The sequence below is a fragment of the Bos mutus genome, chromosome X (genome assembly GCF_027580195.1).
Source record: "Bos mutus isolate GX-2022 chromosome X, NWIPB_WYAK_1.1, whole genome shotgun sequence".
Taxonomy (NCBI): Eukaryota; Metazoa; Chordata; class Mammalia; order Artiodactyla; family Bovidae; genus Bos; species Bos mutus.
The window spans coordinates 107,972,574-107,988,407 of NC_091646.1; the positions used below are offsets into that span (position 1 = coordinate 107,972,574).

Here is a 15,834-nt window from a genome sequence, read left to right on the forward strand (position 1 = left end):
CCCCAGTTCCCAAAACAGAGGTTTACATAGTGTCCACTTGCCCATTAATTTCATAAATCTTTTGTTTAACCTTTACTTGAGGCTCCAAAGTCACCTCAACTCCCCCTTTCTGACTCACCCAGTTACTGTATTAGGTTTGGGGTGGGGGACCTGATTGATAGAACGTCTGAAGGGAGGGGACAGATGACAGCTTCCATTTTCTGAACCAGGAACTCTACAGAGGGTACTCTCTCTTCCTCCATCCCCTTTTCTCTCCTCCATGTATGTGTATGTATATATATATATATATATATATATATATAATTTATCATTATAATGGCTTCCCCAATGGCTCAGCAGGTAAATAATCTGCCTGCCATGCAGTAGATACAGGAGATGCGGTTTGATTCCTGGGTCAGGAAGATCCCCTGGAGGAGGAAATGGCAACCCACTCCAGTATTCTTGCCTGGAGAATTCCATGGACACAGGAGCCTGGTGGGCTACAGTCCATGGGATCACAAAGAGTCGAACACGACTGAGCACATATACTGATCATTATATTGTTTATGATATATAAATATATATTTATATAATATATTAAAATATAAATACATTTATAGAGAGATACAGATTAGTATCAATAGTTATATAGAGATGGGGCTTCCCTGGTGGCTCAGTGGTAAAGAGTCTGCCTGCAATGCAGGAGACAACAGGTTCAATCCCTGATCTGTGAAGATCCCCTGGAGAATGAAATGGCAACCCACTCCAGTATTCTTGCCTGGGAAGTCCCATGGACAGGAGCCTGGTGGACTACAGTCCATGGAGTCGCAAAAGAGTTGGACACAGCTTAGTGACTAAGCAACATGAATATAGAGATGTATCTAGCTGTAGATAGATAGATAGGGTTAACGCTGAGGGGTAGAGATCATTATTTCCATTTATGCCTAGTGGAAAACTTAGAGGGGTCGTTTCCTCAAGGTCACTGAGCTCAAAAGTAACAAAGCCAGAATTTGACCCCAATTTGGCTGTCTGTGCTAACATACCCCCTTGCTTCTCTTTTGGAGAAGGCAATGGCACCCCACTCCAGTACTCCTGTCTGGAAAATCCCATGGATGGTGGAGCCTGGTAGGCTGCAGTCCATGGGGTCGCTGAGTCAGATACAACTGAGCGACTTCACTTTCACTTTTCACTTTCATGCATTGGAGAAGGAAATGGCAACCCACTCCAGTGTTCTTGCCTGGAGAATCCCAGGGACGGGGGAGCCTGGTGGGCTGCCGTCTATGGGGTCACACAGAGTTGGACACGACTGAAGTGACTTAGCAGCAGTAGCAGCAGCAGCTAACATACCCCCTTGCTTCTCTAGTGGTCTCTTGCCCAGTAGGAAGCTGGGAGATGCTCCTGGTGTACAAGACTGTGGCCTGGCTGGGCGATTTTTTCTGCTTAGAGAAGAGATGTTTGTCTCCTGTGGTTTGGTAGAGGGTGCCACCTGGAGCTCTGTCACATGAACTGGGTGTCTACAGATGGTGGACCTGCCTGCTCCTTCTTCTCGGGCCTCATCGGAGACCTTGATACAGTCCCCATGTAATTTCTAGGGCTTTTTCAATCTACTGTATCTCTTTTAAGCAATGTCAGAAATAGTCCAGCCCACAGAGCTCCACTACACATTCATGCATACATACACATACAGATATACACAAACACATGGAAAAGGGCCAGACTCAGAGAGGACACTGTTATTATTCCTAGTACCTTAAACCAAACGCTTCGCTGGTGGCTCAGCACTAAAAGAATCTTCCTACCAATGCAGAAGACGCAGGATCCTCTGGAGGAAGAAATGCTTTCTTTCCTGTCAAAGATTGACCACTGGTTTGAACTAAAAACTTGGGCTAGTCAGTAAGTTACTTTATTTCTATAAATAAGTCTGTGATCCACATCTATTGACCAAGTCCTGACGAAGTCAGACACATGGCTGTGCAATTTTTGAATGAGCATGTGGGCATGCTTAGTCACTCAGTCATGTCTGACTGACCCCATGTTTGCGACCCCATGGACTATAGCCCACAGGCTCCTCTGTCCATGGGGATTCTCCAGGCAAGAATACTGGAGTGGGTTGCCAAGGCCTCCTCTAGGGGATCTTCCCAACTCAGGGATTAAACTCAGGTCTCCCACGTTGCAGGCAGATTCCTTACTGTCTGAGCCACCAAGGAAGCCCAAAGGAGCATGAACCCATGCAAAAAAATCACATAATAAAGCTGTTTTACAGAAGAGTCAATTCACTCAGATCATTTAAGGGGATTCCCTGCTGGCTCAGACAGTAAAGAGTCTTCTCGCAATGTGGGAGACCCGGGTTCGATCCCTGGGTCAGGAAGATCCCCTGGAGAAGGAAATGGCAACCCATTCCAGTATTCTTTCCTGGAAAATCCCATGGATGGAGAAGCCTGGCAGGCTACATACCATGGGGTTGCAAAGAGTCTGAGCAAGATACATCCTGAGTTTGTATTGTATTTCAAGCAGTTCACAGAAGTGAGATCTTCCCATTCTGATAATACTCTCTGTGAACCAACTAGAACAGGCCCAGTGACCCCAGTTTAAAAACAAGAAAATTAAGACAGAGTGGAGTGGTTTGTCTTAGGTTTGTGATAGAGACAAATTAAACTTGGCATCAGATGTCACAAACACTCTTTGCCAACAGAAGCACTTAGATGTACCCAACACAATCGTGAATGCCATTCCAGAGACCTTTGGGGTGTCCTTCCCTACCCGATCCCCCTGCCTCAGACAGATCTCTCTTTGCTTCCCTAACCCAGTCTAGAACACAGAGGCCCACTTGGTTCTCAGGCCTGGACAGTGAGGTTGGGGTGTTCCCTTAGGTACATCAGCTCATGATCTTTAGTGGTACTCTCAACCCTTTGAATATCAGATGAAAGTAGAGATTTTATTATCCCAAATCCCCCCCAAGTCATTATTGGGCTAGACATTTTCCTTTTGATGAAGCATTGTTTTTTCTCCCATTTGTAACAGCTGATCATCTCAAACTGAGTTTTCCCAGTGAGGTGTATCTGTGCTGATACTCATGTGACCAAGCAGTGCCTTCTGACAGGAATTACTGACTTTCTAACACTGACTAACTTGCTAGCAAATTAAGACCAGAAGTCACCTCCCTGGTATCTCATCTGTGGCACAGTCAGCATTCCCATTTCTTTGGGAGGCCAAGGCCTTTTTCTTGCCCAGATGTGCTCTATGACCATAGGTCTAAGAACCTATGGTCTAGAGCAATGTGCTTTCCAGTGTTGAAAGAGTCAGGAAGCTTCCCTAATGGCACCTGGACTCATGGCCTGGTGATTCCACCTACCACCTCTTGGCTACTGCTGCTCACCGAGCCCGCCATGTCATCTGTGGTTGCTCATTCCTCCCTTGTCCCCAAACCTGTCCCTTTCCATTTTTGTTCTTGGACTTTGAGGAGATGTAAATGCTAGGGCAAATCTTCACATGGAATGATTGGCTTTGAGGGTGAGTGGCTTCCTTTGAGCATGTTTACTCTCCTTCGGGCTTTCTGTTATCTCATTCCCATTGTCACCAAGGGAGGGGTTAGGACAACCAGAGTGACCCTTCCAAGGACAGCAGTGGGGCCAGGGCGGGTGATTCTTCAAAGGCTAATCAGGTGTCATTCAAAACAGGTGATGAGCTCATTTTCCTGGACCCTCACACAACCCAGACCTTTGTTGACACTGAAGAGAATGGAACGGTTGACGACCAGACTTTCCATTGTCTGCAACCCCCGCAGCGGATGAACATCCTGAACTTGGATCCTTCCGTAGCATTGGTTGGTATCTGAAGGTTGGGTGGGCCAAGAGACACACCGCTGCCCTATCACAGTTTGGTTCCCTGGGAGTTATCCAGGTTGTTAGATAGGATGGCAAGAGAATATTTGCTTCCCACACCCACAAGAGGTAGTGTTATGTAGTGTAGCAGGAAGGAATGGGCCCTGAAGCCGAGTTGCTCCAGTTAGGATCCAAGCCACTTACCAGCCATGGACTGAGGGGGAGTCCCTCCTTAACTTGAGCTTTGGCCTTCTCATCCCTCCCATGGGCAAAACAGTTGTTCCTTCCTTGTAGACTTGTGTGAGGTATGCTATGTGTAAGGTACTTAGCACAGTGCCCAGCATATTGTAAGCATTCTAGAAATGTTGGTTATTATTACTCTTACCATCTTTCTCCGTTTTCCTTCTTGCCCCCTAAATATTGCCACCCAGGCACAGGGAATAAGGTGAAACATAGGGAGGGAGATAAGAGGCCAAGACCTCCTGGGTGGAAAATGTCCATTCCTCTGGGCACACAATCCAGGAAGTTGCAGGGTTCCCCCCACCCACCCCTGGAAGAATGTCTGCTGTTGACACATGGAAGGGGCAGCTGTCTGGGAACTAGCCAGTGGTTCTGAGGCCTGTCTGAATCCTCTCTTCCAGTTTAACTTGATTGTCAGAGTGCCAGTGGTAGAGAGCTGACAAAGTCCTCCTCTTGTTTTGGACCATTCTTTTAGTTCTGTAGGATGTTCTGAGGATGGATAAAGAGGCCCATGGTTCTCTTTATTCTAACAGATATTTTCCTTAAGGTCAAAGCCACCTTACTAATTAATGCCTCTAGTTAAAAGTACTATTTGGCTTTTGTCTGCTGGTTTTATTACATTGTTTTTTTTTTTTCTAGGTAGGTATATTTGTGCACTGAATGTAATGGAATTAACCCTGTGCTTTGGAGATTGGTTTTCATGTTAGTATATCTCACAGTGTGAAGTGGGAGACAGGGAGGGAAAGGGATAGGGTGAAAGGGAAAGGGACAGAATAAGAGTGAGAAGCAGAGAGAGAGAAAATATGAATGAGCATGTGTGTCCTAGTGAGGCACTGATCTGGGAGAGTGATAAACTTCAATCTTCCTCCTTATTGCTGGGAGGATAGAGCCAAAGGAAGTGGCCCGCATGTTGTGTCACAACTCTGGGCCAACGGCTCCGTCTTGCAATACATAAGGCCTGCCTTGGCACCCCTGACCAGTTCTTCTTTTTTTAAATTGGAATATAATTGCTTTACAATATTGTGTTAGTTTCTGCTGTACAACAATGTGAAGCAGCTATATGTATACATCTATCCCCTCCTTCTTGAACCTCCCTCCCACCCTCTACATCCCACCCCTTTAGGTCATCACAGAGCACCGAGCTGAGCTCCCTGTGCTATACAGCTGCTTCCCACTAGCTAATTAACACATGGTGGTCTACGTGTGTGTGTGTGTGTGTGTATGTCAATTCTGATCTCCAAATTCATCCCACCCTCACCTTCTCCCCCACTGTGTCCATATGTCCGTTCTCTAGATAGGAGGGCTTTTTTTGAGGCAAGATAATTTTGGATGAATAACAAATTAGAGAAGGGACATTCGTATATAAATGGCCAATAGGGAACTGGAGATATGAGATGGGTAGTGTATATATATCATGAACAGTTCTAAGTTGTCTTCTTTTGCTTCCCCCCAAGGGGTTTTTCTGCAAAGAAGAAAAAGACTTTGATAGCTGGTGTAGCCTTGTTCAGAAGGTAAAGATCTATGTTTTTCTCAGTCTTAAAAAACCAAATGTTTTTCAACATAATTCCTTTCCAAAACGGTTTTTCATGGTAACAAATCCAGCCTGATATGACATTATTGCAAGAGAAAGAAACTAAGATATGGGGAATTATACAGAACTTTGGGGAAACCAAAGGAAAACTTTGGTGTGAAATATGCTTACTTTGTCAAATGAGTGATATTTTTAGCTACTGAATGTTCCATCTCATTGAGGTTATGAGTCAATGAAATCTTCAACTAATTACCATTTTAACCTAAAAATGCTAGCTTCATATAGGTCAGCCTAAATTCTTCTATACTCTGATTATAACGTTGAGGTGGTTGGATAAACCAAACTACTCTTCTCTTTGTTTCATGGTTCATTTACAGTTTAGTGTATTCCATTATGGTTTAAGGGGCTTACCTTTCTAGTAACTGTTTTATTTATATATTGATAAAATATAGACACACTGCCACTTAAAGGAAACACAGTTTGCAGAAATCTGTGTAAATATGAAAGCAAGCTATTCTTTTTTCTTGGACACTTTATGTCAAAAGATATTTATTGTTTTGCTGGCTCCTAATCTTTGTATCTGCCCCCCTCATCATTCGCTTCTAACACATGCCAGTTTTGTGGGAGACATTGATCAATGGTTATTGAAAGAATGAAGGGAGATCATAGGGAGCAGTCTAAAGAGCCCTGGGTGGGGTGGCAGGAGACATAATTCTCTTATCTGCAAAACAGAGGGGTTGGAGAGATGGGATCCCAGAGCCTCTCCTAAGTGTAAGGATGGAAGATTTTTCTTCACAGGTAAACAAATAATTCCAAAGTCCCCAGCTGAATCTGAAACCCCAGTTAATAATTGACTGAGACATCATGGAGAATTATTTTCTAAAATTAGTTCAGAATGCAGCAAAACTGTATATCCCATTTAACATTAGAAAGAAAAATTTCTGATAAGACCAAGGTCTTTAAATTAGGACATATACCATATGTTTTGGACTAAAACTGAAATCATGCCAACATGTACTGATGTTCTTTGGGGGCAGATTTAATTAATTAACCCACATTTCTTTGGAGCCAACACTTCAGGAACATATTATCCCTAAGTTGAGTTGGTCCCGTGCAACTGGCAAATGACCTGAACCTTATGATGGAGCACAGGCAGTGGGTACTAGCCTTCCATCAGATCCCTCCCACCAGTATCCTTTCTTCCCTGGCCAACAGTATCTAGAATTGAAGAGGGATGGGTCTTCAGATGGGTCTGGTACAGGATGGGTATATTTGTTGAGCCTGTGCTTTCACCTTTCAATAACCAGATCACTCTCTTGGGGTTTGGAGTCATATATTGCCAATTGGACAGAAATGTAGTGACTCTGCAGTGTTTACAACTGATTCTATGTCTCCTCAGGAAATTTTAAAGGAAAATTTAAGGATGTTTGAATTAGTTCAGAAACATCCATCACATTGGCCTCCCTTTGTTCCTCCAGCCAAGCCAGAAGTAACAACCACAGGGGCAGGTAAGCTGTTATTCAGAAGCTCTCTGGCCAGCAGACCCTTGGATAGCAGTTGTTTTATGAGACAGAAGCAATTGTGGGTCATGCTTTCTGTGGAATGAAAATTTCTACTGTTGGATTGATCAAAGAATGGTATTTCTTCTGATGAACTGATACTTAGCAATTTCAAAGAATAATAGTAAAAGAAAATAAGCTCCATGGAAAATCAAAATGAGTAGAATTTCTTTTTTTTCATGGTCTGGTTTAGAAAACAAATCAGAGGACATGGGTAATTCAAAAGGTTCCTCAAAGATCTTACAGAGCCTCATCTTCATCATAGTGAACAGGACTGTGTAACAAGTCTAGTTCATTTCTTTTTTTAATTGATGTATAGTTGATTTACAGTGTTGTGTCAATTTCAAGTATACAGTAAGGTGATAAAGTTTTTCAGTTTATTTTCTATTACTGGTTATTATAAGGTATTAAATATAGTTCCTTTTGCTATACAGTAGGTTCCTATTTATTTATTTTATATATAGTAGTATATATCTGTTAAACCCAAACTTCTAATTTGTAGCCCCCCCCTTTCCCTTCTGGTAACCATAAATTTGTTTTCTATGTCTATGGGTCTATTTCTGTTTTATAAATAAGGTCATTTGTATCATTTTTTAGATTCCACAAGTAAGTGATATCGTGTGGTATTTACCTTTCTCTTTCTGACTTAGGTTACTTAGTATGATAATCTTTAGGTCCATCCATGTTTCTGCAAATGGCATTATTTCATTCTTCTTTATGGCTGAGTAATATTCCATTACATATACATGCATGTGTGTGTATACATATATTATATATACTGCTGCTGCTAAGTTGCTTCAGTCATGTCTGACTCTGTACGACCCCATAGACCGCAGCCCATCAGGCTCCCCCGTCCCTGGGATTCTCCAGGCAAGAACACTGGAGTGGATTGCCATCTCCTTCTCCAATGCAGGAAAGTGAAAAGTGAAAGTGAAGTCGCTCAGTAGTATCCGACTCTTAGCGACCCCATGGACTGCAGCCTACCAGGCTCCTCCGTCCATGGGACTCTCCAGGCAAGAGTACTAGAGTGGGATGCCATTGCCTTCTCCGATTATATATACACACCACATCTTATTTATCCACTCACCTGTAGATGGGCATTTAGGTTGCTTCCATGTCTTCACTATTGTAAATAGTGCTGCTGTGACCATTGGGGTGCATATATCTTTTTGAATTAGATTTTGCATCTTTTCTGGATCTATGCCCAGGAGTGTGACTGCTGGATCATATGGTAACTCTATTTTTAGTTTTTTAAGAAACTTCCACACTGTCCTCCATAGTGGCCACATCAATTTATATTCCCAGCAATAGTATAAGAGGGATCCCTTTTCTCCATATCCTGTCCAGCATTTATTATTTGTAGATTTTTTTGATGATGGCCATTCTGAGCAGTGTGAGGTGATACCTCATTGTAGTTTTAATTTTCATTTCTCTAATGCTTAGTGATATTGAGCATCTTTTCATGTGCCTGTTGGCCATTTGTATGGCTTCTTTGGAGAAATATCTATTTAAGTCTTCTGCTTGTTTTTTGATTGGGCTGTTTGTTTTTTGATACTGAGCTATATGAGCTGTTTGTGTATTTGAAAGTTAATCCCTTGCAGTCACATCATTTGCAAATATTTTCTCCCAGTCCATAGGTAATCTTTTTGTTTTGTTTACAGTTTCCTTTGCTGTGCAAATGTTTTTACATTTAATTAGGTCCCATTTGTTTATTTTTACTTTTGTTTCCATTACTCTAGGAGATAGATCCAAAAAAATATTGCTGAAATTTATTTCAGAGTATTCTGCCTATGTCTTCCTCTAGGAGTTTCATAGTATCCAGTCCTACATTGAGGTGTTTAATTTATTTTGAGTTTATTTTTTGTATATGGTATTAGAGAATATTCTGATTTCATTCTTTGTCATGTAACTGTCCAATTTTCCCAGAACCACTTATTCAGGGAACTGTCTTTTCTCCATGGTATATTCTTGCCTCCATTGTAGTAGATTGGGTTTCCCTGATAGCTCAGCTGGTAAAGAATCCACTTGTAATGCAGGAGACCCTGATTTGATTCCTGGGTGGGGAAGAGCCACTGGAAAGGGATAGGCTACCCACTCCAGTATTCTTAGGTTTCCCTGGTGGCTCAGATATAAAGAATCCCTTGGATTCCCTTGGAGAAGGGAACAGCTACCCACTCCAGTATTCTGGCCTGGAGAATTCCATGGACTGTATAGTCCATGGGATCGCAAAGAGTCAGATTTGACTGAGCAACTTACACTTGTTGTAGATTAATTAACCCTAAGTGCATGGGTTTATTTCTGGGCTTTCTGTCCTGTTCCATTGATGTATGCTTCTGTTTTTGTGCCAGTACCATACTGTTTTGATGACTGTAGCTTTGTAGTATAGTATGAAATCAGGGAGCATGATTCCTTCAGCTCTGTTCTTCTTTCTCAAGAATGCTTTGTCTATTTGAGGTCTTTTCTGTTTTCACACAAATTGGAAAGTTTTTTTGTTCTAGTTTTGTGAAAAATGCCATTGTTAATTTGTTAGGGATTACATTGAATCTGTAGATTGTGTTGGGTAGTATGGTGATTTTAACAATATTAATTCTTCCAATCCAAGAACATGGTATATCTTTTCATCTGTTTGTGTCATCTTTAGTTTCTTTCATCAGCATCTTATAGTTTTGGGAGTACAGGTGTTTTGCCTCCTTGTGTAGATTTATTCCTAGGTATTTTATTCTTTTTAATGTGATCAGATCAGATCAGTCACTCAGTCGTGTCCGACTCTTTGCGACCCCATGAATCTCAGCATGCCAGGCCTCCCTGTCCATCACCAACTCCCGGAGTTCACTCAGACTCACGTCCATTGAGTCAGTGATGCCATCTAGCCATCTCATCCTCTGTCGTCCCCTTTCTCCTCCTGCCCCCAATCCCTCCCAGCATCAGAGTCTTTTCCAATGAGTCAACTCTTCGCATGAGGTGGCCAAAGTACTGGAGTTTCAGCTTTAGCATCATTCCTTCCAAAGAAATCCCAGCACTGATCTCCTTCAGAATGGACTGTTTGGATCTCCTTGCAGTCCAAGGGACTCTCAAGAGTCTTCTCCAACACCACAGTTCAAAAGCATCAATTCTTCGGTGCTCAGCCTTCTTCATAGTCCAACTCTCACATCCATACATGACCACAGGAAAAACCATAGCCTTGACTAGATGAACCTTTGTTGGTAAAGTAATGTCTCTGCTTTTGAATATGCTGTCTAGGTTGGTCATAACTTTCCTTCCAAGGAGTAAGCGTCTTTTAATTTCATGGCTGCAGTCACCATCTGTAGTGATTTTGGAGCCCATTAATGTGATACTAAGTGGGATTATTTCCTTAATTTCTCTTTCTGATAGTTCATTGTTAGTGTACAGAAATGCAATAGATTTCTGTATGTTAATCTTGTACCCTGCAACTTTACCAAATTTGTTGATGATCTCTAGTAGTTTTCCGATGGCATCTTTAGGATTTTCTATGTATAGTATCATGTCATCTGCAAACAGTGACAGTTTTTCTTTCTTTCCAATTTGGATTACTTTTATTTCTTTTTCTTCTCTGATTGCTGTGGCCTGGATTTCCAAAACTATATTGAATGAAAGTGGCAAGAGTGGGCATCCTTATCTTGTTCCTGATCTTAAAGGGAATGCTTTCAGCTTCTTGCCATTGAATATGATGTTTAGCTGTGTGTTTGTCATATATGGCCTTATTATGTTGAGGTATGTTCCTTCTATGTCCACTTTCTGGAGAGTTTATATCATAGATGGATATTGAATTTAATCAGAAGCTTTTTCTGCATCTATTGAGATGATCATATGGTTTTCATTCTTTAATTTGTTCATGTGGTATATCATATTGATTTGCAGATATTGAAAAATCCTTGCATCCCTGGGATAAATCCCACTTGGTCATGGTGTGTGATCCTTTCAATGTATTGGAGTCAGTTGGCTAGTATTGTGTTGAGGATTTTTGCATCTATGTTCATCAGTGATATTGACCTGTAATTTTCTTTTTTGTGTGTGATATCTTTGTTTGGTTTGGTGTCTGGGTGTTAGTGGCCTCATAGAATGAATTCAGAAGTGTTTCTACCTCTGCAATTTTTTAGAATAGTTTGAGAAGGATAGCTGTTAACTCTTCTTTAAATGTTTGGTAGAATTCACCTGTGATGCCATCCAGTCTTGGACTTTTGTTTGTTGGGAATTTTTAAATTTCTGATTCAATTTCTGTACTGGTAACTGGTTTATTCATAGTTTCTGTTTCTTCCTGGTTCAGTCTTGGGAGATTGTACCTTTCTAAGAATTTTTCCATTTCTTCTAGACTATTTTATTGCTGTGTAGTTGCTCATAGTAGTCTCTTAAGATCTTTTGTATTTCTGTGGTGTAAGTTGTAATTTCTCTTTTTTCACTTCTGATTTTATTGATTTGGGTTCTCTCCCTTTTTTTCTTGATGAGTCTGGCTAAAGGTTTATCAGTTTTTTTATCTTTTCAAAGAACCAGCTTTTGGTTTTATTGATCATTTCTATTTGTTTTTTTAGTCTCTGTTTCATTTCTGCTTTGATCTTAATGATTTATTTCCTTCCATAACTTTGGGTACTGTTTGTTCTTTCTCTAGTTGTTTTAGGTGTAAGTTTAGGTTGTTCGAGATTTTTCTTATTTCCTGAGGTAAACTTATATTGCTGTAAACTTCCCTCTTAGAAGTGCTTTTGCTGCAACCCATAAGTTTTGGATCATTGTATATTCACTTTCATTTGTCCCTAGGTACTTCTAAATTTCCTCTTTGATTTCTTCAGTGATCCATTGGTTGTTTGGTATCATATTGTTTAACCTCCACGTGTTTGTGGATTTTTACAGTTTTTTCTTGTAGTTGATTTCTAATCTCATAGAGTCTGGTTGGAAAGATGCTTGATATGATTTTAGTTTTCTTAGATTTACCAAGGCTCATTTTGTGGCCAGGAGAATGTCCCATGTGCACTTGAAAAGAATGTTCTGCTGTTTTTTGATGGAATGCTATATAAATACCAATTAAGTTCATTTGGTCTCATGTGTTATTTTAATAACTGTGTTTCCTTATTGATTTACTGTCTCAATGATCTGTCCATTGATGTAACTAGAGTGTTAAAGTTGCCTACTATTATTGTGTTACTATCAATTTCTCCTTTTATAACTGTTATTATTTGCCTTATATATTAATGTACTCCTGTGTTGGGTACATATATATCTGCAATTTTTATATTTTCTTTTTGGATGCATCCCTTGAATCCCTTGATTCATCCCTTGTAGTGTCCTTCTTTGTCTCTTGTCACAGTCTTCATTTTAAAGTTTATTTTATCTGATGAGTATTGCTATTCTTGCTTTCTTCTGATATCCATTTGTGTGAAATACCTTTTTCTATCCCCTTACTTTCAGTCTGTATATGTCTGTAGATCTGAAGTGAATATGTTGTAGGCAGCATATATATAGGTCTTGTTTTTGAATGCATTGAGCCAGTGTGTGTCTTTTGGTTGGAAAAATTTAGTCCGTTTGCATTTAAAGTAATTATTGATATGTGTCTTATTGCGATTTTGTTAATGGTTTTGGATTTGTTTTCGCAGGTCTTTTTCCCCCTTTTTCTTCTTTTGTTCTCCTGTGATTTGATAATTACCTTTAGTGTTATGTTTGGATTCCTTCTTTTTGTGTGTGTATATCTATTATAGATTTTTGGTTTGTGGTTTTTGTTTAAGTCTGTATATAAATGTGACTATTTTAAGTTGCTGATCTCTTAATTTCAAATGCATCTTAAATACTGTGCATTTGTACTCTCCTCCCCTCATGATTACTGTTTTTGATATCATGTTTTACATCTAATTGTTTTTTGAATCCTTTATCTGCTTATTGTAGATACGGGTGACTTTACAAGTGTTTTCTTTTAACCTCCTTACTAGTTTTGTCTGAATGATTTTCTACCTTTACTGTATGTTTGCCTTTACCAGTGAGCTTTTTCATTTTGTAATTTTATTGTTCTTATTTGTGATCTTTTTTTTCCATGCAGAGAAGTCCTTTAACATTTATTGTAAAGCTGGTTTGGTGGTGCTGAATTCTTTTAGCTTTCCCTTGTCTGTAAAGCTTTTGATTTTTCCATCAAATCCGAATGAGAATCTTTTTCTTGGTTGTAGGTTTTCCCCTTTTATCACTTTAAATATATTGTGTCACTCCCTTCTGGCCTGCAGAATTTCTGCAGAAAAATCAGCTAATAGCCTTATGGGAGTTCCCTTGTATGTTATTTGTTTTCTCTTGCTGTTTTTAGTATTCTATCTTTATCTTTAATTTTTGTAATTTTCATTACATCATGTCTTGGTGTGTTCCTCTTTGTGTTCATCTTGTATGGGACTCTCTGCACTTCCTGGAGTTGGATGCTTGTTTCCTTTCCCAGGTTAAGGAAGTTTTTAGCTGTTATCTATTCTAATATTTTCTCAGGTCTTTTATCTCTCTCTTCTTCTGGGACCCCTATAATGCAAATATTGGTGCATTTGATGCTGTCCCAGAGATCTCTTAAACTGTCATTTCTTTTCATTCCTTTTTTTTTTTTTCTGTTCAGCTGTAGTGATTTCCACTGCTCTGTCTTCCTGCACACTGGTCCATTCTTCTGTATCATTTAGTCTACTATTGGCTTCTTCTAGTATATATATTTTTGCATTTCTTTTTTTAAATTATTTTTTATTGAAGGATAATTGCTTTACAGAATTTTGTTTTCCATCAAACCTCAACATGAATAAGCCATAGGTATACATCTTCTAGTATATTTTTCATTTCAGTTATTGGATTTGTCATCTCAGTTTGGTTGTTTTTTATATGTTCTCTTTGTTAAAAACTAATTTCTCACTCTTTGCATCCATTCTCTTCTCAAGTTCTTTGATCATCTTTATAATCATTACTCTGAACTCTTTCTTGAATAGATTGCTTAACTCCTCTTCACTTCATTTTTCTGGAGTTTTATCTTGTTCCTGTGTCTGGAATATACTCCTCTGCTGCCTCATTTTGCCTAAGTTGCTATTTGTATTTTTAAGTCTGTGGTAGGTTAGTTACATTTCTCAACTTTGGAGAAGTGGCCCTCTGAAGGAGGCATCCTATATGTCCCAGAAGTGCACTCCTCTCTATGTGCTCTAGGTGTTCCCCCTATGAGGGCTGTTTGGTTCTTTCTGTTGTGGTGGGCTGACTCTGTGGGCCATTTACTAACTTAGTTGGCATCAAGTCTGGTTGGTCGTCAGGCCCTGCCTTGTGCACATTCTGCTGGTTGCTGTTTAGTGGGGCCTGGTCATGAGGTGGCTGGTTGCAGAATCCAAGGGGGCCCAAGGGCTAGTGCTGGCTCACTGGTGGCTGGAGTCAGGGTTCTGAAGACTCTGGGGCTGTGCCAACTAATGGCAGAGGTTAGTGCTGGATTACTGGCAGGCAGAGCTAGTTCCTGTAGTGTGGCTTCTGGGCCCAGGGATCCCAGAGCATGTTTCAGATCATTGGTAAGTGGGGCTAGTTCCTGATACAGTTGGATATGAGGTCTGGGGTGTCCCAAAGATTTCATTGACTTGCTGTGGGCAGGGCCAGGGCTGAGGTGATCCCAGGGTCAGGTCTGGTCTGTGTTGCAGGATGTAGTTTTCTTGCTCCTAGTGTCTGTCCCCTGGTGGATGAGGGGGATCTAGAGTCTTGTTCAGGCTTCCTAGTGGGAGGGGCCAGGGCCTGTCCACTGGTGGGTGGAGCTGGGACTTGGCCTTCAGATGGGCACGGCCATGTCTGAGGGCATGTCTAGAGGCTGTGGGCTTTCGACTTCTTCAGGCAGCTTGTCTGAAAAGTGGAAGTATTACTCTTTCAGTCATGTCTGACTCTGGGGTCCCATGGACTGTAGCTCTCCAGGCTCCTCTGTCCATGGAATTCTATAGGCAACAGTACTAGAGTGGGTAGCCATTCCCTTCTCCAGGGGATCTTCCCAACCCAGGAATCGAACCTGGGTCTCCTGCATCACAGGCAGATTCTTTACCACTGAGCTGCCAAGGAAGCCCTGCCCAATTACTTGTTTGGCCTGAGGTGTCCCAGCACTGGTGCCTACAGGCTGTTGGGTGGGGTCAGGTCTTGGCACTGTGATCCAACATGTCAGCTACCAGGAATGTTCATGTGGTAGAATATTCCCGAATATGACTGCCATCAGTGTCTATGTCCCCCTGGTGAGCTGCAGCCTACCCACACCTCTCCAGGAGAGTCTCTAAGGCCAGCAGGTAGGTCTGGCCTGTCAGTCAGTCAGTTCAGTCACTCAGTCATGTCTGACTCTCTGCGACCCCATGGACTGCAGCACGCCAGGCTTTCCTGTCCATCACCAACTCCTGGGGCTTGCTCAAACTCATGTCCATCGAGTCGGTAATGCCATCCAACCATCTCATCCTCTGTCGTCTCCTTCTCCTCCCGCCTTCAATCTTTCCTAGTATCAGGGTCTTTTCCAATGAGTCAGTTCTTCGCCTCAGGTGGCCAAAGTATTGGAGTTTCAGCTTCAACATCAGTCCTTCCAACGAATGCTGCTGCTGCTGCTAAGTTGCTTCAGTCGTGTCCAACTCTGTGCAACCCCATAGATGACAGCCCACCAGGCTCCCCCGTCCCTGGGATTCTCCAGGCAAGAACACTGGAGTGGGTTGCCATTTCCTTCTCCAATGCATGAAAGTGAAAAGTGAAAGTG

The 15,834-nt window shown here is 41.3% G+C and overlaps 1 protein-coding gene across 2 annotated transcripts in view; it reads left to right on the top strand.

Annotated features, from left to right (window-relative positions):
• The window catches only part of ATG4A (autophagy related 4A cysteine peptidase), an 80,204-nt gene that overhangs the window by 59,649 nt on the left and 4,721 nt on the right, over positions 1–15,834 (top strand). For both annotated transcript variants that reach the window (XM_070366117.1, XM_005910840.2), the window contains 3 exons: positions 3,657–3,802; positions 5,495–5,551; positions 6,971–7,079. In XM_070366117.1, coding sequence (XP_070222218.1) covers positions 3,657–3,802; positions 5,495–5,551; positions 6,971–7,079 — 312 coding nt within the window. The remainder of the gene's footprint in view (positions 1–3,656; positions 3,803–5,494; positions 5,552–6,970; positions 7,080–15,834) is intronic.